Source organism: Mercenaria mercenaria, chromosome 2 (assembly GCF_021730395.1).
Source record: "Mercenaria mercenaria strain notata chromosome 2, MADL_Memer_1, whole genome shotgun sequence".
Classification (NCBI taxonomy): Eukaryota; Metazoa; Mollusca; class Bivalvia; order Venerida; family Veneridae; genus Mercenaria; species Mercenaria mercenaria.
The window spans coordinates 45406391-45427613 of record NC_069362.1 but is presented as its reverse complement, the minus strand read 5'-3'; the positions used below and the strand labels follow the sequence as shown (position 1 = coordinate 45427613).

The 21223-nt window shown below is 35.2% G+C and overlaps 1 protein-coding gene across 1 annotated transcript in view; it reads left to right on the top strand.

Moving 5' to 3' along the window:
• Nucleotides 1–2921: 2921 nt before the first annotated feature.
• Nucleotides 2922–21223, top strand: part of LOC123562717 (uncharacterized) — a 32814-nt gene continuing 14512 nt past the window's right edge. The window contains exons 1-2 of the mRNA XM_045355323.2: nt 2922–3394; nt 20890–21081. Coding sequence (XP_045211258.2) covers nt 3001–3394; nt 20890–21081 — 586 coding nt within the window. The 5' untranslated portion in view covers nt 2922–3000. The remainder of the gene's footprint in view (nt 3395–20889; nt 21082–21223) is intronic.

Below are 21223 nucleotides of genomic sequence, written 5' to 3'. Positions count from 1 at the left end.
CATGGCTACCTTTTGAAGGTGAAGCCCTTAGTATAGCAGCGGCAGTGAAGCATTTTAGCCCTTACATTATACAGTCAGATTTACAAGCTTTTGTTCTCAGTCACAGTAAGCCATGTGTACAAGCCATATAAAAGTAATGCCGGGGAGAGTTTTCCACCAGCTCAAGAATAACGTTCTTTCTCTCGATTGTTAGTCGCTACTAGGTCATGTTCAATATTAAACACCTTGCTTGCTTCGCCAGTATTCCGTCTCATTTAGCAAGCCGAAATCCTCCCAGTTGTGACAATCAAGGTTGCCAAATATGTACTTCCATCAGACACATTTAGGATTCAGTTTTATACAAGAAGAAGATATACTTACTAGTGTTAGCCGCTTACCATTTACTACCAGATCAGCCTTGAGAGCGGTACAATCAGAGTGCCTACACTTAAAGCGTGTCCATGCTCATTTATCACAAGGCACGCGACCATAAAAGAAACGCACGAACAAACGAGAAATTAAACTTTACTTATATGCGTTGCTTCAATTGCAAAGGACGGTCTCCTAGTTGTCACACGTACAGAACCTATGTCTGCATTTATGGAGTTAATAGCTTTTCCATGATACAGGGAGCGGTGGTCTAGTGGAACAGGGGATCGGTGGTCTAGTGGAACAGGGGATCGGTGGTCTAGTGGGACAGGGGAGCGGTGGTCTAGTGGATAAGGTCAGTGTCAGCCGCTCAATCCAGGGGTTGTGGGTTCAAGCCCCACTAGGGTCATGACTATGACTTCTCATGACACTAGTACTGTTTTTTTTTCCAGGAAGCGGACTCGAACCACAATAAGCTTCCATCACAATCGAGCTAAAAATAATTAGTATAAACTAAACTAGATCACCAATCCAGACAGCAACTACAGCAGATTATGAGACTTCATTTTTATACCCTAGATATAAGCCGTGCCATGAGAAAACCAACATAGTGGGTTTGCGACCAGCATGGATCCAGACCAGCCTGCGCATCCGCGCAGGCTGGTCAGGATCCATGCTGTTCACTTTTAAAGCCTATTGGAATTGGAGAAACTGTTAGCGAACAGCATGGATCCTGACCAGACTGCGCGGATGCGCAGGCTGGTCTGGATCCATGCTGGTCGCAAACCCACTATGTTGGTTTTCCCATGGCACGGCTCATTTTATTATAAACCAGATACGTGTCATACTCGAAAAAAATACTAGTAGTAAACTGCAAAATCTAATGTATGTTTTAATGTAAATATTACATTCTGTACATGTGTTATATTTACATGTACAATATTCAATTTTAACTGGAACAACTGATACGTGTATTAGACCTTCCTGATTTTAACTATGAACATGTAGTTCTATATCAACTTTATGTTATGTTATGTTTTAATGCAATAAATAATTCTAATTGTGAAAATTAGTAGATCTATTAAATTAATCAGAAAATGAAATAAGTTTTATTTAAATATGTAATTAAAAAAAAAGCAACATTTTTTATTTGATCTGACAAAGTAATGACATTAAACACGGGATTAGATCGACACGCATGTCTATCCGTAATTCAGAGACATGAACCAGTCCATCCGGTGTCATAAGTACACGTGTACTAAGACCGGCAAAAATTTCCAGATTAGTAAATTCAGTGATATTCAAACGTTTAGGGTAGCAAGAAGACATAAAAGAAAGAAAAGATTAACGTTACTAGTTTACTTCAATAACTTAATAAATGTTGAGAGATGAGCACAAATATGAGAAAATATCATTTAAAAAGACAATGTCAAGCTTAAAATCTGTCATTTCCTACAGAAATAAATGGGACTCGGGATCAAAATTAGTTACTTATTTCAAACGCTTAGGGAAGCAAGAAGATCATAATCTATTTTATCAAAAATTATATTGAAAGAAAATGTAAATATTGCAGAATACTTCAATAACTTAATAAATATTGTCAGATAATGCTTTTGATGTCATTTGATGTGTTAAATTTTTTCCCTTCTATACTTCAATAGGCGTAAATAATGGCTAAACGATACACTCGATAAGCTGTTTTCAAGGGAGACAATATTGCACCAATAAGCCAGCAAATTGGCTAAGATTTCTGGGTATGTGTGCAGATTTCAACCAGGCCTTCAGAAGACCCTCCTAAAAAATCAGACACTATTAGAGATGCATTAATATGTATGTGTACCTAGTTACACCATGCAGTAATAGGACTTGATCCGGCTCCTTGTTTCACAGCATTACGTGAAGAAAATCTGCAGGACTGATAAATAAAAATAATAAATTATTTTTTTTATTTAGTATATAAGACATGAATTGTGCTTATGAATTGCTGGATTCGTTTTACTGCTTGAGTAAATAAATAAAGGTTACCGGACGTCTAGGTCCGGAGTCATGAGGTACATTTACTAGTATGTACTGTAATACTAGTAAGATAAGATAAGATGAGAAAAGATAAGATAAGATTTATTTTGAGTCGGCAAGACAATTACAAGTAACATAAGCTCTGGTGAGCTTTTGTAACCGACTATATACCATATGTTTGCGAACAAAAGTAAATAGGCTACAAATAAGAAAGGATAATTTACAAATATAAAATCTATGAGAAACATGCTAATCCTGCCAACTTGGTTTAAAACCACTTAAAAGAAAAATTAGTTACAAGCTGACCAGGAATATAAGGCAAAGGTGCCATATTAAAAAATATCTTTAAAAAATCAGAATATCACTCAAATCAGATTTGAAACGACCTGATTAGCATCTTTTTCATAGAGTAATTCAATAATCATGCAAATGAAAGGCAAATGAAATAAGAGATTACAGATTTATATATTTACGGTAAAAGTATATTTACGTTTAAGAATAATTATATACTGTAGCGTGACTTGCTGAGTTACTCCCCTTTGATTATTGTACTCCATTTGTCTCAAACATTGAATTGTTCGTGTTACAATTTTCGTACAATTTACTGGCGCAGCTTGTTTTCAGTGTTGAGTGAAAATGGCGGAGCCACAGGAAAAAAGACAGAAAACTGAGGATGGTTTTAAAGACTTTTTGTCTGTGCAAGAAAACGAAGAGCTTATGACCCTGTTAAGAATTATTTTGGAAGAACTTAATGTTGGTCTAGCACATACAAGTGTGTATTTTGTTCATGTGAATGCTGCAAATGCTAATTCGTACACTAAATTCAGCAGTGCGACAATTACTGCAGAATTCATGCAAAGACAATATCGGAATCGACTGGTACCAATGGTAGCGCCATTTGCTTTACTTTTTGTTCGGGGATTCGCAATTCTTTCAGATTTCCTAAACAAACAAGATCCCAAAATACCAGAGAATATAGATGAACGTCGGGCTCTTTTAGAATTGATCCAGTTTCTAACAAATGTAAATGGTATGTCATTATTTCGTTATTGCCCAGATTGTTGACAAGATTTTGATGAGTAGAACTAGAAGCCCCCAAACAAAAATTTTTTCTAATAAACACTATAAAAACACCTTATTACCACTATCAAAACCGCTTTTTTGGTGTTTGTTAGTGCGTTCCATTAGTGATCCATTGAAACTATCAAGAAATGGTTGCAATGGATCGCTAACGGAACGTGTTCCATTAAATGGATCGCGATTTTGAAGCGAGTTATTAACTTTACAGAGCCATTCAGAAGGCTTTCTCCTCTTTTATCAGGAAACATATGGTTTTAATCCATCGAATGTACCGTAACCGCAGATCTTCTAGTTGCTATGGTTATGTTATGTAATCTCATCTAAGGTATAATATAGAGGGACAGAAATTCGTGCATTTTGTAGGTTGGAAGTGTAGGGGTTGGACATATGGATTTACCTGAAGAGAAAATGGTGGTTGTTATTTCATTTAATTTCTATGATTTACAACTAAAGGTATTTTGTTAATACATGTACAGCATGCCCATTCACGCACTGCAGTACGTGAATCACGTACAAAATATCAAATGCACGCATAAAAATCACTTGTTGGGGGTACATGCACGCAGAGATTCGGAACTCCAGTTCAGCTGCCAAATCGCTGTTTATTTCATCGCGCACTTGCCAATTGTTTGGTATGGTCTAAAATGCAGATCCGGTCCACGAACGTTATAATTTTGTTTCCATCACCGAATTCTCAGCGTAATTGTCAGCTGTATGGAGGGGTTTGGTAAATGTTTAGTCGGACGTCACACGGGTCGTGTGCAAAAAAAGAATGGATACGAAACGCAAAAAGGCATTTTAGCTTTAAGAAACCCGGCAAAAGGTTAACAGTATTTTATTTTTCGATATTTAACTGCAATTTTGATACACATTGCATATCTGTAATAGTTTGGGCATTTATTATTGATGGACGAATTTTACCAGTCTTCAGTTGACTGTATGCTATTTCGGACGAATCGTGTTCCGTTCACGAAATTGGGAATACATGAACCTTGCTGAAAACATATTTATATTTAGTATAATATAGGGAGGGGTCTTTTGATTCAGAATTTCCTATCTTAACTTTGGAAAAAACATTTTACATTTTCTAAAATTATCTCATCTGTTATACCCCACCCACGAGAGTTCTGTATATATTAAAAATCAACGTAGTATAAAAATTTCAGTAGTTAAATAGAAAATTTTCAGATCTGCGATGTAGTGTACCCCCAAATTTTGAAGTGTACCCCTATTTTGCAAAAGCAGGGGGTACATGTACCCTCAACTTTAAAAATGAGTGGGCATGCTGATGTACTTACAATTCAGTATAAATAAATGCATGTTAACATTGTGATTCTTTATAGATTTCATTGTATGTTACAATTCAAAGATTTATCAAATGCATATAACACAATAGTTTTTGAAATGCTGATTCAAATGACCTGTATATTACTTTCTTATATTGAAACTAGTTAATAAATATATGTTTCTCTTTGTCTATCCATATTTCACAAAATTTAAGCTGTAATTTCTGTTAGCTGCATGATTTATCAAATGATGTGTATAAAACTGCATCCAAATGATCATGAAAATGTTGAATGACTGCTATATACATTATTTAACAAATTAATATTTGAATAATTTTAACAGAAAACCCTTTTCAACAGTTACTGCATATCTCTGCAAATCCAGGCTACATATATATATCCAGTCACATAAACGATTTGCCAAAACTGAATGCGTCAGGTTTCAATTAAATACAGCCTGTAGTTGGGAATTTATCAGTTTGATGAAACGCATTCCATTTAGTGATCTATTAAGCGATCTATTATATATGCGTTCCATTAAGCGATCCATTATGCGATCCATTAAGCGATCCATTGTACGATCCATTATAGGATCTATTATGCGTTCCACTGAGCGATCTATTGTGCGTTCCATTAGTGTGTTGTTAAATGACACATTTATGTTAATTAGCGATCCATTAGCTCATTTGCATGTGAAATTGGAACACGGTTTTGATGGTGTTTATTGGATTAACAACTCGCTTGCGGATCATGGTTTTAGTGGTGTTTATTGACAGTGTTTATTGGGCCTTTTTTTTTGTTTGGGCCCTTTGAACGTAAATAAATTTTCAAAAAGTGTGTTCCAGTTTAAAAGTGTGTTCGAGTTTTCAAATAAGAACTATCTAGGGGTAAGGATCCGTACCTCTAGAATCTGATTCTAGGGGTACAGATCCGTACCTCTAGACAAGCCTGTTAGGGGTTTTCTAGGGGTACGGACTTCCTTTTTCTAGAGATTTAGGGTCATTTACATCTTAAATTTTGTTGAAAATGAAATAACAAATGAGACTTAACCAGTGTTCACTTAAAACTTGGATCTAAATGGTTTACAGATACCAGTGTTCACCCCAGGGTTCTCGGAAACGCCGAAATTCGTCCCTGTATGCAGAGCTTCAGATAAGCTTGTGTTGCAAATGGGTATTTACCCATCACTTTTTGTCTGAATTGGGTATTCGAAATTTGAAAAGGGTAAAAATAATATCATTACCCAGCCTTTTCAGAAGTAATTGGGTATTTGCTAAAACCAATTGGGTATTTTACCAATCTCGCACTAACAATTGAGTATTTTTTGCTTACAGTATACATGGTATATATCATTGAACAGGATTGACTAAGTAGCTAAGTACTTTAATGGCGCCCTTCAATGTTTAATACAAAAATGTATTTAAAATTGTAATGAATGTTCCATACTGTTGTTTTCTTTTTCACTTTTAATGAAGTGGGAGATCAGTTCATCCATAATATCCCGAACGATGTGGTCACCACAATGTGCATTCTTCCAAAAGATGTCATCCAGTACTGGTGACACTACATCGTCACAAACAGATAACTGTCATTGTTGAACAGCAAAATATCCTACTAATTAGTTTGTGCTGCAACAATGTTTATTCTTCAACTCTTTTACATTTTATCGGCGTAAAATTGTTTACAAAGTATCCAAATAACACCGATCAGCCGACTGATAGGTCCTGTGATTTTTCCAATAAATTGCAACCTGTTCTGCGGTAACGTATAACCAGTCAGTCAAATCTTAAAGTCTCGTACCCGTTCTAGTAATAAGGAAAATGCGATACGCGCCCGTCCCTAGATTTGCCACCTAATGCCACTCTTTGCCACTTATTTCCATGAAAAAAGGGTGGCAGTTGGTGTAAATAGGTGGCATTAGTTGGCGTTTGGTGTAATTCAGCTCTTTTTTCCACCTAAGTGGTAAATTTGCCACCAAAAGCCACTTTATTTTGGTGGCATTTAGGTGGCATTAGGTGTAAATCTGAACATAGTTTTTCTTTATGGTGGCAGAAAGGTGTAAATTGGTGGAAAGTAGAACATAGCTTTTTTTTATGGTGGAAATTAAGTGGCGTTTAGTGGAAAATAGGGACTTAGCAAATTTTCTTGGTGGCGAATAGGTGGAAAAAAACTTAGAAATTTTTGTTATGTTTGATTTAAAAGAGAACTGTAAGACATTGGATTACCCTGTACAAAAATCTTCACATGGACTCAGGTTGGAATCAAGGTATAATGCTAAACTTCAAACTTCAGGCCTAATTGACACGGAACCTGACTTTGCTAAAACTCTACATTGACAACAGCTTGAAGAACACAAAATGCTCCCTGCCCCCTTGATGCATTCAGTAACTGTACAAGAAACAGAAATCACTTGGTCACTGTGCACTGGACATTTGATGTACTACCTTTAAACCAATAATTATGGGTCATTTACCAGTCATAAGTGACTTCTGTATCAAATGTGATCTTAGACAAAAGCATTCTCTAGTTATTGGGCAAAAAACGTTCTAGTGTTCTGGGTCAATGTAACCTAAACCTTTGACCTACTGAACTAAAAATCTTTAGGAGTTATCTGCTAGCTATGTTCAACCTTCCCATTTACTTTCATGATCCTAGGCTCAAGAGTACTAGAGTTATCATCTGGAAACTGTTTAACTGTTCCAGGTCACTGTGATTATGACCTTTGACCTACTGGCCTCCAAGTCAATATGGTCACTGCTGGTCATGACCAACCTACATATAAAGTTTCATGATCTTAGGCCCAAGCGTTCTTGAGTTATCATCTGAAAACCGATTGGTCTACATACCAAATGACCGACAGACTGACCAACATCTGCAAAACAGTATACCCAGGCTCCTTCTTCAAAGGGTTTCATTAAAATGAGAATAAGTCTATGCTGACTCTAGCTGGACAAAAATAATATATTCAGAGTGGTATACAGAAAATTTGAATTTTTGTTATTTTGTGAGACAGAATATTTATTACTTATTATATCTTTGCATTATATTCAATGAAAGACAGAAAAAGGTGGAAAATAGGTGGCAACTAGTGGAAATTGGCTGTACTAGCTGAATCTGAAAAGATCATTTTTAAATGTGTCTGCAGTGTATTATTTCTGCATGAGTGAAAGTTGGTTAAAGATAAGATTAATGATAGATCAAGTTACAAGCTCCCACACTAATGTATAGAAACAAGTGGAATTTGGGTCAGTTAAGATTTATATATGCAGGCAAACATCAGGTCAGATGCAAAGAAATAGTTCTTGTCTTTTCTCTTCATTAATTGAAAAAAAAAGAAGTGTTTATAAAAAGGATGTTTTTACAATACGAGGGTTCAACGCAATAGGGGCGTATCTACATATTTTACCAAAAATCACTTTTTTTGATTTTTAGCTCACCTGAGCACGAAGTGCTCAAAGGTGAGCTTTAGTGATCACCCTGTGTCCGGCGTCCGTCGTCGTCCGTCGTCCGTCCGTCCGTCCGTCCGTCGTCAACAATTTGACTGTTAACACTCTAGAGGTCACATTTTTGACCCAATCTTAATGAAACTTGGTCAGAATGTTACCCTCAATAAAATCTTGGACGAGTTCGATATTGGGTCATCTGGGATCAAAAACTAGGTCATCAGGTCAAATCAAAGGAAAAGCTTGTTAACACTCTAGAGGTCACATTTTTGGCCCAGTCTTAATGAAACTTGGTCAGAATGTTACCCTCAATAAAATCTTGGACGAGTTCGATATTGGGTCATCTGGGGTCAAAAACTAGCTCATCAGGTCAGATCAAAGGAAAAGCTTGTTAACACTCTAGAGGTCACAATTTTGGCCCAATCTTAATGAAACTTGGTCAGGATGTTACCCTAAATAAAATCTTGGACGAGTTCGATATTGGGTCATCTTGGTTCAAAAACTAGGTCACCAGGTCAAATCAAAGAAAAAGCTTGTTAACACTCTAGAGGTCACATTTTTGGCCCGATCTTAATGAAACTTGGTCAGAATGTTACCCTCAATAAAATCTTGGACGAGTTCGATATTTGGTTATCTGGGTTCATAAACTAGGTCACCAGGTCAAATCAAAGGAAAAGCTTGTTAACACTGTAGAAGCCGCATTTATGACTGTATCTTCATGAAACTTGGTCAGATTGTTAATATTGATGATCTTAAGGTCCAGTTTGAATCTGGGTCATGTAGGATAAAAAACTAGGTCACCAAGCCAAATCAAATGAAAAGCTAGTTTACACTAGAGGCCACATTTATGACCATACCTTAATGAAACTTGGTCAAATCTTGATGATCTATAGCTCAAGTTCAAATCTGGGTTAGGTGGGGTCAAAAACTAGGTCACTAGGTCATATCAAAGGAAAAGCTTGTTAACACTCTCGAGGCCACATTTATGACTATATCTTCATGAAACTTAATCAGAATGTTAAACTTGATGATCTTTAGGGCAATTTTGAATCTGGGTCATGTCGGGTCAAAAACTAGGTCACCGGGTCAAATCAAAGGAAAAGCTAATTAACACTGTAGAGGCCACGTTTATGACCATATCTTAATGAAACTTGGTCAGAATGTTAATCTTGATGATCTTTAGGTCAAGTTTAAATCTGGGTCAGATGGAGTCAAAAACTAGGTCACTAGGTCATATCAAAGGAAAAGCTTGTTAACACTCTAGAGGCCACATTTATAACTATATCTTCATGAAACTTAGTCAGAATGTTAAACTTGATGGTCTTTAGGTCAAGTTCGAATCTTGGTCATGTCGGGTCAAAAACTAGGTCACGGGGGTCAAATAAAAGGAATAGTTAGTTAACACTTTAGAGGCCACATTTATGACCATATCTTAATGAAACTTGTTCAGAATGTTAATCTTGATGATCTATAGGTCAAGTTTAAATCTGGGTCAGGTGTGTTAAAAAACTAGGTCACCAGGCCAAATCAAAGGAAAAGCTTGTTAAGACTCTAGAGGCCAGATTTATGACTGTATCTTCATGAAACTTAATCAGAATGTTAATCTTGATGATCTTTAGGTCAAGTTCGAATCTGGGTCATGTGGGGGCAAAAACTAGGTCACCGGGTCAAATCAAAGGAAAAGCTAGTTAACACTTTAGAGGCTACATTTATGACCATATCTTAATGAAACTTGGTCAGAATGTTGATCTTGATGATCTATAGGTCAATAGGTCAGGTGAGCGATACAGGGCCTTCATGGCCCTCTTGTTCACTTTATTTTGACTTAATTTATATACTGTGAAAATTTAAACCAGATGTTTCAGTTATTTATATCATTATTTTGATATTGCAATAAGGGCGTATCTCAGATTGCCTTGATTTTTACGCGCAATATGGAAGTAAGTTGACTTACTGCCTTATTGCATGCAAAAAAGTATCCAGTAGTCTTAATATCTATCCTGCAATACAGGTTTCTGTAATCAGATAATTTCTGTGATGTCATAATGATGACATCATAAGGTATCAAGGGCATTCTGATGCATGAACCTTAAAGTAAATGTAGTATTGTCACATTTTATGACACTGAAGTCAAGAAAAGCTTTTTTATGCTTATGAGAGTCAGTACTTACAAATGGTAGATTCATCCTGTGTGCATGGATATGTTAATATCAAATTTAGCTACAGTTAAATGATAGACCCCCATTTATCTTACTGCTACTTAATGCACTAATAGCCCAATTATTAACTTTCAAAGTGAAAGCCATACTTGCCCCACAATAATTATTGCCAAGTAGAAAGATTTCTATACTCGTAAATAAAATGATATATATTAACATTTTATCCAAAATTAACAGTTTAAAAATATTAATTGGGCTAGGTTATAAAAAGGCTATACTCTATTCTTGAAGACTTCAGAAGGTGTATCATGATTAAAGTAAGTCTATACTCTGTATTCTTAAAGATTTTTAAAGGTGTATCCTTGTTCTTAAAGATATTTAAAGGTGTATCATGGTAGGAAATATTTCAATTTCCTTGAATTTTGTAAAGTCGTACCATGGTCGAAGTAAGTCCATGTTCTATATCCTTGCAGGCTTTTTAAGATGTATCATGGTTTAGAAATATTTTTATGGCCTTGAAAAATGTAAGGGAGTTAAAAAATGATTTTCTTGAAAACAAATAAATTGCAGTACCAATTACTTGAAGATTTTTACCCTTGTGCCTGCTTACTCGGTACAGTATTGCAAAAGGATTATAGTCCACGAAAACTGTAGGTGAAACTCCATATACATATAAAAGGGGAAGTCCAGCAATGAAATGTACATGAAAGGCGTCTGGCCTAGAAAACTCCTCAATAATCTGTACCAAAATTTTAGTTGTATAGCACCAAAAGAAACAAAATATTCAAAATGAGGTAGAAATGTGCAATTTTTTTTTAAATTTAGTTACTTTAATAATAAAATGAAAATCAAAAAGGTGTCATACATCCAAAGCCAGTACTTCAGGCTATAGTTTACAGTGAACAGCCACAGCCTAAGACATACAGCATACATTCTTTGAAATGTAAGTGTGACTGTATTATTCAGTAACATAATAATACATGAAGCCAGTTTGGTAATATTCGAAGCTTTTTAGCTTATCTGATTTTTTTTTTTTAAATTGATGAGTTATTGTCATCGCTTGATAGGCGCCAACGTCTGCGTCAGCATGCTTTAAAACTTGCAACACTTGTTCAACGTCAGTAACTGACTATGTACAGCAAGAAACATAACTCCATCCTGTTTTTTGCAAGAATCATGGCCCCTTTTGGAATAGGAAAATATCAGTTTTTTAGTTGTTTTTTTTTAGTTAAATTTTGCATTTAAGTCAACTTTTCTCCTTAAAGGTCAAGCTGTTGCTTTAATTTTTGGTGAAGGTATTCGCTATTAAAGCTGACTCTGCAAAGCAAGTACCGTAATTTTAAATTGTTTTTGCAAGAATTATGGCCCCTTTTGAACTTAGAAAATCATGGGTAGACAATATTTCTATTATACAGAGACAATAAAATCAGATGAGCGTCTGCACCCGCAAGGCTGTGCTCTTGTTTTGTATGCCGGTACTAACCACATATTTTCTATGCCATTTCAGCAAATTTCCTGGGCATTTTTATATTCTTATATTTACTTATAAACCAATTTGTGGTTCTTGCATTGTGCTCAGGTGGAATTTGTCAAATGATAAGCATGCTAAATCTGCAACTATACAGAGTCTTTTGGTATTAACATTGTTACAGTCACTGTGCGATTTTGAGCCATCCAAAATTTCGTGAGCAAGGGTTGGATGGAGGCACTTTGAGTTGCCCTTGTATTTTCGTCCAAATTTATGTTGTGCATATCTCAAAAAAGGTATTTTACAAAGTGTCATCAAGCTCCATTAAGTGAAATTGTGCACCTAGCTAGTATTTAATTTGGATCTCTCACAGCTGACCAACATTTTATTTTAAGTCTGTGTCATATAACAGTAACTCAGAAAGTATTTGACATTAGAAATTATGAAACATTACAGGATTATTATTCAGCAGTTCTGTGCCTGTCCCCTTGGGTTTTGTTTGTGATTTTATTCAGCCAGACCAGAGTTACGGCCCTTCACTTAATAAAAAATATGCATAAAATGAATATAAAAGTTTGTGTCACACTTTATCTTAAAATGTATTTGACCACGGGTCAAAGAGGATAAATATTATTCAGCATGGAAATTTTTGCACCTAAGGTTTCATTCAGGATTTCTTCTGGTCATACTGGTGTTATGGGCCTTGATTAAGTAAAAACAAATGCATAAGTGCAAACAAGTTTGTGTTGCCTGTATCTCAAGAAGTATTTGAATTAGAGTCAGAAAACATCAGGGGATTGTTATAACATGTGAACTTTTACATTTGGGTGTTCTGTTTGGGATTTCATTCAGCCAGTCAGGAGTTATGGTCTTTGACTTAGCGAAAAATACACATTAAAGTGATGAAACATTTAATTGTGTTGCATGTATCTAAGATATTTCACCCAGAGTCATGAAACCATATGTATAGGTGGACAGATTGCTCAGTGGTTTGCACACTGGCCTTCCAATCCTGAGGTTGGGGGTTCGATCTCCGGCAGCTACTCTGGAATTTTCAGAAACGCTTCTCAGTGTTTCCCACCCAACTAGAGGTGTACTGGTCAGGAACCCAGGCAATCCTTGCGTGTATCAGTGCTATACACTGGGCACGTTAAAGAACCAGGCTGTCTATTCGCAACGAGCTAGGCTAAGTTAGCCGGACAAGCCTGTATCTGATTTCAAATTTCTCTGTCGTGGGGGCTTTGTCTCACTCTGTCCCTTTGGTCAGATCGCTCTGTGTCTGCACTAGTAGAGGATGAATTATGCGCCCTGTGTGGCTGCATTTGAACTATATGTAAAGCGCCTTTGAACGTGAAATTGATCATGAAAAGGGCGCTATATAAATCGTATAATAATTATAATTATGTACAGTGACAGGAAGTGGGGCCACCTGTGTCCTTTATACACACATCTAGTTTTAAGTTTGGAACCACTCTTGTGTCTGCTTCTGGAAAATCCAATACTGGTGTCATATGAGAGGTCATGGTTGTGACCCCAGTGGGGCTCAAACCCATGACCCCATGAATGAGCGATTGACACCTTATCCACTAGACTACCGCTCCCCGTTTCAGTTTATTAATTAATAGGCAAGAAAAATTGCCATGTTATAACATGCAGCAAAGATGCTGCAGATATGTTACTGTGCTGTGGTAACTGAGGCCATCTCCTGTGTTTTGTGGTGTTTTCATTTTGTCAGATATACAATCAATGTCATTTGTCTTTGATAAAGCTTGCAAGACTGAAATTTAAGAAATAGAGTGACTGACAGATTTCATTTGTCCTATTTGATATTTGATAGACTCCCTATATACCTCTTTGCTATTTTAAGTCTTTTTTGTTGTTGTTGTTTTCCCTTTATTATAGTGCCAAATAGAAAGATATTCATTCAGGTCTGGAGGGAAAAAAATGAGATGTGTAATATTCAGTTTAATTAAAGAAAATGCAGACATAAATTAGTTTTTTATGATTGTATTCTGTTGTATAGTAATACCATTTTACGTGAAAAAAATATTAAATTCATCAGAAACTTTAATTGAAATTTTACTGCAAAAGAACACTTTTGCCAATTTTGCAAATACAATCTCTCCGGATTTGCATGAAAAAATCTTGCTGTTAAGTCTGATACTTTAAAATAGGCTGTTATATTCTTCAGTTTCAATTATGTTCTTAAATGTTTCATTTAAAATGAGTATAAAAGTGCTAGTATGCTTTAGTTGTATTTACTTTTTTGTACATACTACCTTGTTGCATGACACAATTTTACCAACTTCAACAGAAAATTTCCTGCAATAAAGGCGTAAGTCCACTTACGCCCATCTTGCATATAAAATTACTCCAGATTTACATGAAAAATCATGCAATAAGGGCTTAAGTCAAATGTTTTAAAATATACTGTTACTTTGTCAAATTTCATTTATGCTGTTTAATGTTTCATATAACATGTCTAATATTAAGTGAAAAACTTTGGTAAATTTGTATGTGACTGAACACAGAAGAAAACAAAGTAGTTTTTTTCTTCTCTTGTAAAGTTTTCAAAAATGTAGTTACGCCCTTATTGCGTTGAACCCTCGAATAGCTTTTCAACTTAAGGACTTGACACCTTCTTTAGCTGACCAAGAAAGTGTATGTGTGGAATCAATTTATCTGTGTAGTAATACTAAATTTTGAAATCTGGCATTTCATGATGAGTCAGCCAGGGAGAAAATGGAAACACATTGTGAGAGGTAACAATATTATACTGTTTATTTTTTTTTTAATTATTACTGTCTTTAACATTGTCTTAATTACTTACTCTTAACAAATACTTGAATTTGAAACAACATTTACCAAACTGCTTTAAATTGAAATCAACAAATCTCCTTTTATGTCTTAGGAAGTTTGGCAGATGGATAAATCCCAGATATATTTTCTGGAATATAGCTCAATCATGTTTATAACACTGCTTGTAAAATTGTATCATTTTGTAATTACATTTGTATTTACATTATTGATTAGCACTTAGGATACAATATGTACTTTAAACTGTTCATACCAGGTTCCTTCTGTGAAAAAAGTGCAACTTTGTGACATGATATGCCTTCCTGACTGTATATACCTGAGCAGCATTCAGCTTATTACTGCATAAAAGAAACATATCAAGATAATTTTGAATCGGGTAAATATTAAATGTTTTTATAAAAGCTAATGTTTAAATAACCCTTAATTTTTAAAGAAATACACTAATTAATAGAATTTCCTGGCATATATATGATAAATATTAATTATAAATGTGATGAAAAACCCAAGTGCTACTATTACTAGCTTTTGCCAAAGGCGGAGGGATATTATTTTTGGCGTTGTCCTTTCTTTTTTATCTGTCCGTCAAATTAACTGAAAATGCTTGTAATTGGAAAAATATTTTTATAGCTTTGTCTACAGAATCACTAAACCTCATGTAATTATTATAAGCTAATTAACACTGCTTAACACTGCTCAATTATTTACCTAGTAAAAGAAGTATTTCCCCTTGATTTGGTAAAAAATGGGGATTTTTCCTGTATCTATTGATGGAACTTCATGAAACTTTACAAAAATGTAGATCACTACAGGACAGCATTGCATGTGCAATTTCCATCAGGATCACTTCAGTAACTAGAGTTATTGCCCTTTAATTGTTTTTAAATCCATAAATTCTTACATAACAAGTAATCCATTGATAAATATTCATGAAATTTGACACAAGGTGTAAATCACCTTAGAGCAATGGTGCTTCCACATCTTTCATCAATTCTCAAGTTCTTGTTATTGATTCAAGATGCATATATTTCCACAAAACAATGTAACTGTTTGAGTGAATAGAATTTTTTCTACAATGTAGGTTTTGATGAAACTTCTCACAGTTATAACAAGTCGAAAGATTTCCTGTGGCCAGAAGTTAGACAGTCCAGAAATTGTTGACAGTAACTTATGGGTGAATAACGTACTTGTTTTGTTTTTATTATACCATTACGCTTTAATGTAAGAAATATTACTCCATTCTACATGAATTACAAGTAGATATATGAACTATGTATTTCTTAATTCTGAAAGTTATTGTTTTGAGCAAAAATAACTATATTTCCCTTTCATGTATAACATTACTTTTAGCTCAACTGGTCACATTCCTTGACTATTGAAATACTTTACTAGAGCTTTCACAAATGTGATTCATGCCTTCACCAGGACTTGCTTGACAACACAGGACCATAATCTAGGAAATTGAAGAGCAATTAACATAAAAACCCTTATGCACAATATTGATCATTGCTGAAAGTTTGAATAAATTATATGAAATAATGAATGAGGAATTCAGGTCACAAACATTTCTCTATATATCATATAGAGTGCTAGCTACATTGCAAAAACAGCGTTCCATAAATGCGATAAGCCAATCGCATATCGGTAAAAAGTCACGTGAAATCACCCAGTCTCCATGCGCTATACTACTTGTTGCATTCCAATATACCTGCGGCCTTCAGGCCGCAGGTAATAAAGATGTTGCATATTACTGTGAAATAATTTTTATTCGTGTAGGACGAACTTTCGCATATTTCATGCTAGAACGGATGCGTGAATTTAAGACTGCGCTGTTATTATTTTCAATTTATTTTTTCATTTATAAATTGAAAATATGCGAATTAAAGCCCGCACGAAACAGTCCTTTTTACGTTTGCGTGAAATTTCATGCCAGCGAATTTAAATAATTTCACAGTATTTTACATAGATTAAGTTTGACAATGTAGAGTTTTTTGTTATGTCAGTGAGTTAGTTTAGTCTTTCGATTTCATATATTTCCTAGAGGAAATTTACAAATTTTCTGCAAAATTATTCAGAATGTTAGAAAAATATTTCTATTAATAGATGTATGGTTTGCTGTTACAGATTGTGTGCTGGAAAAATGGCCTTACATCCAAAGGGGTGAAATTTGGAGAGTCATTTGCCATCTACTTAAGCCATCCTGGAATATGAAGAAATAAGACTGCATTGACAACATCCTGATCCTCATGTTCAGATCTTTTGTGATTTCTTGTGAAGGGTCTTTGATTTTTATAAAAATAAAAAATATATTAATATAATATGATTTTTGCTTATTACTGAGTTTTTTTCCGTTTCAGCCAATTTCCACTGGTTGCCATGTATTTTCCTACCATTGCCAGCTATTTGGTGGCATTTAGTGGAAAATAGGACTGCCACCATAGTGGCATTTTGGTGAAATTTTGTCCGCTTACTGCCACCTGTTAGGTGGCGATTGGTGGAAGTAAGTGGCGTTTAGTGGAAAATAGATTTTACACCATAATGGTGGCATTTTAGTGGTAATTTGTCTAAATACTCCACTTACTGCCACCATGAAGGTGGCTATTGGTGTAATTAAATGGCAAACAAATTTTCCACCATAATGGTGGCATAATGGTGTAAAACTGTCTAAATATTCCACTTATTGCCACCTAAAGTTGTACACAAGTGGAAAGAGGTGGAATTTAGTGGAAAATGGGTTTACCACTGTCCTGTTCATTTTTTCACCATTTTGGTGGCATTTTAGGTGGCATTTTGGTGGAAAATTGTCTAAATACTCCACCATTGAAAAGGGTGGCATTATAGTGGCAATTCTAGGGACGGGCAAGCTATTTTTTATGATTTGGGTATTAGGAATTTTACTTGCGTTTCATTACGCACACTGTATGAATTAAATTGGGTTTTCTGCAATTTTAATTGCATAAATACGCAAATACGCAGCTTATCTGGAGCTCTGCTGTATGCATAATTGGTCCCAGAATACGCGTGTTTATTGCAGCTTTGGAGTCCCCGGACGCACGTTTCTGCAGTGAGACGCAATGAAAATTAATTGATTACATAAATCTGCGAATACACAAGGTTTGACTCGAGAGCAAAATATGTGGGCGGAGTTACTCGCTTGTCACCGATAGCTGCGTATAGCCAATCAGCGTTGCCCGTTTCCACTACACCACGAGACAGGCGGCATATGTATGATCAACTCGAATACATGTGATATTGCATAGGTGACAATTTCTAATTGTTAACGACGGATTTCATAGTGTTTGAAGTAACTCAGATGTTTTCTCACATACTAATTACCAGGCAGTTTTAAAGAACTTTTTAGAAAAAGTGATAATTAGGCTTAATTATGAATGTCCGTGTAATTTTAAGATGCTGTCGATGTCGGTCTTAGTAACGTGATTATTTTTCTGCAAAATCACTGGTGTTACTGAAGAAGCATTTATTAATATGTTGATCATAGACATGCTATGCATTCTTAATGTATTTTAGGCCGAATGTTTTAACGTTATGCTCTTGATAGGTCTTAAAATAAAAGTAGTAATTGTAGGGATTTGTCCAACTTGATATTTTCACAAGAGGGATATTGTCCAGGAAGATCAGAAACAGCGGGGGTGGGGGGGGGGGGGGGGGAGGGGGGTGATTTTGTCCTACATTAATTTTTGACTACATATTACCTATTTTAACTTTCCCTTTTTATCTCACCTCAATAACAATATTTGGGTGAAGAATTGTGATTACAAAATGTGTCGGGCTACACTTAATTTGACAGTACAACAGAGGCCTGCGTTTTGACGAAACGTTTAAGTCTATCCGTCAGTCTAGTCAGTAGTTGGACTGCAACTTTTTCAGCTTTGGGAGTCCCAGGACTGCAACTTGAAATTGCTAGTGAGAACCCTGGTTCACCCGATTGTTTACCAAGTCTCTTTCAAAACCTAAATAACCGAGAAACTCCAAATGAATACACTGTTCCATGCCGATTTTAAACTGTTGATAACAAGTTAATGAGTGAATCTTAACCCTTGAATGAATTGTATTTTAAATTCAGCAGAAAAAAAATTAGGCATAATAATATGCACATATTTATTTTGTTATTTAGCAAGTCAAGATGTTTAAAAAGTTCTTTGTTTATTTAAGCAGAATATGAATATGTTATTATAACACTGGTTAAGCTACTTTGAAAAATCAGCTGTGAACAGCTGCGGCCAAGATATAATTTGATAATCAACAAGGAACATGAGGAACTGATTGTTTAATAATCCATTAACCGATATTAAGTAAAAGAAACTGTTTGTGAAAACGTCCCTTGAATCTCGTAACGGCTACCAAATGTGTGGAAAACATAAATACCCTAAGGGTTAATTATCATTAAAAAATTTTTTTTTCACAACATATTTAACGTTATTTTGTTTAATCTTTATATCTTTTTTTCTGCCAGTTTGAATCCTCGTGATTTATTTGGTGTTCCTTGGTTATTTACATTTCGAAAGAGAAGGTAAATGATGTCATCTGTAAACCATTTAAATCCAAGTTTAAGGTGAATACTGATGAAGTCTTATTTGTTATTTCATTTTCAACAAAATTTGAAGTGTAAATGACCCTTAATCTCCAGAAAAACAGAGGTCCGTACCCCTAGAAAACTCCTAACAGGCTTATCTAGAGGTACGGATCCATACCTCTAGAATCTGATTCATACCCCTAGACACTTCCTTTCAAATAATTAGGCACAGGCATGAAACAAAAGGTAGTCCTTTATATCTGAGCCGCCCTCCTAGTCAATATGATTCAACGGTCAGATTATTTTATATTTGTGTCGGGCAATCGTGCCATCAAAACTTCCAAGGACCAAAATAATGGAGGATAAATCACAGTACACAGTCATGTAAAGTTATTGATTTAATCGCTTGTGCATATTTGCCATTTAGATGCAGTGAACGTTAATCGTGTGCAGTACATACATAGGTTTGAATCACCAGAAAGTTCATAATTTTGGAAATTATTTGATAATCTTTACACAAATCAATGAGGAATTGAATCTCCTTTTTATACATGTACGTTTTATTTGAATTTATCTCATATTTGCAACAAAAGCAACATTTAAAACCAAAATCGGCAGCGATGACAATTTCATCGGAAATTTCCTCCACTATTTTGGTCTTTCGAGCATTGACGCAAGTGGAGATATTGCCCATAAGAAAAATCACTCAATATTTCCTAGGATCATGTCAGATTTGTTGGACTTCACCCCACACCCCACCCACACCCAAAAAGAAAAAAGACAGTGGCTAGAGGTCCGATAATCAATATGACTACATAGAACAGTATTCACAGAGAGGTGACTATAATTTGTCTTTCGAAACAGGAGATGTCAGACAGGGGGTCCCTTGTTTTACATTGATTTGAATTGGAAAAATCTTTAAAAATCTTTTTGTCTTGTCTTTTTTGCTAATGGGAAGTCAATTTTCAGCTATTTCTAACGATTTGAAAATACCTGGGCTATGTCACACTATGTACCTACTTCAGCTTTTCATCTACCATGTCTACTAAAAAACATAGTTGAACTCCGAATAAATACAAATCCCACAGGGGTTCATAACGGAGCAAGGGTATATATGGCGATTTTTGGAACTTGGTCAAATCGTTCGAAAGGTCCTATTTGATGTTGTCTTAAAGTGTCAGTAATTATGCCTTGGATGTAAGATATTTCCGTATTTGAGAGCTGCAGGCCTAGACATTTCAGAAATAATTTCAAACTGAATTTTGTGTAATAACTATGGAAGCATGATAGGGCCATCAGACGCTAATACGTTTTATTATGTTACAGGTGCCGAAAGGATATAGGGAAAAAACTTTTAAAAAGTCTTTTCTGAAACCATATAAGGCCCAGAGCTTAGACATTTGATATGTGGCATGCTTTAGTAGTTCTCTATCAAGAATGTTCAAATCATGACACTGGGGTCAGTATATGCACTGTCCAGTAGGTCCCTTGTTTTACATAGAGTAATTTGTTTTTGAAGCAGTGGCAAAGAAATTTGGACAACAAGTATAATGTTTGATACAGATTTCAATATTCATTATGAATTGTCTTAATTGTGACCTACTGACCTACTTTCTCGTTTTTGAAGAGACTTGTTCAGTGCAGCTTGTGTCTTGAGAGGTAATATTTTTCGTTGAACACATTTTCAAAATAGAGATCTATCCATTCAAAATCAAATGTGACATTTCTTCTCTCATTGCAGAGCAGTCAGTTCTTAATGAGGATAGACATGACAGCAAAAAAGAATCTGAGGCAGTATTACTTGCTCAGCATTTGTTGATACCACTTGTACAACAGAAAACCTTGGTAATTGATTCCTATCTTGATCTACAGTCTGAAAGAGGTTGTTCAGTCGAGCACCCAATGAATGGAACAAAAGGAGATACATCATATGGTAATTATTCTTCTCCATCATACGGTAATTATTCTTCTCCATCATACGGTAAATATTCTTCTCCATCATACGGTGATTATTCTTCTCCATCATACGGTAATTCTTCTCATCATACGGTAATTCTTCTCCATCATACGGTAAA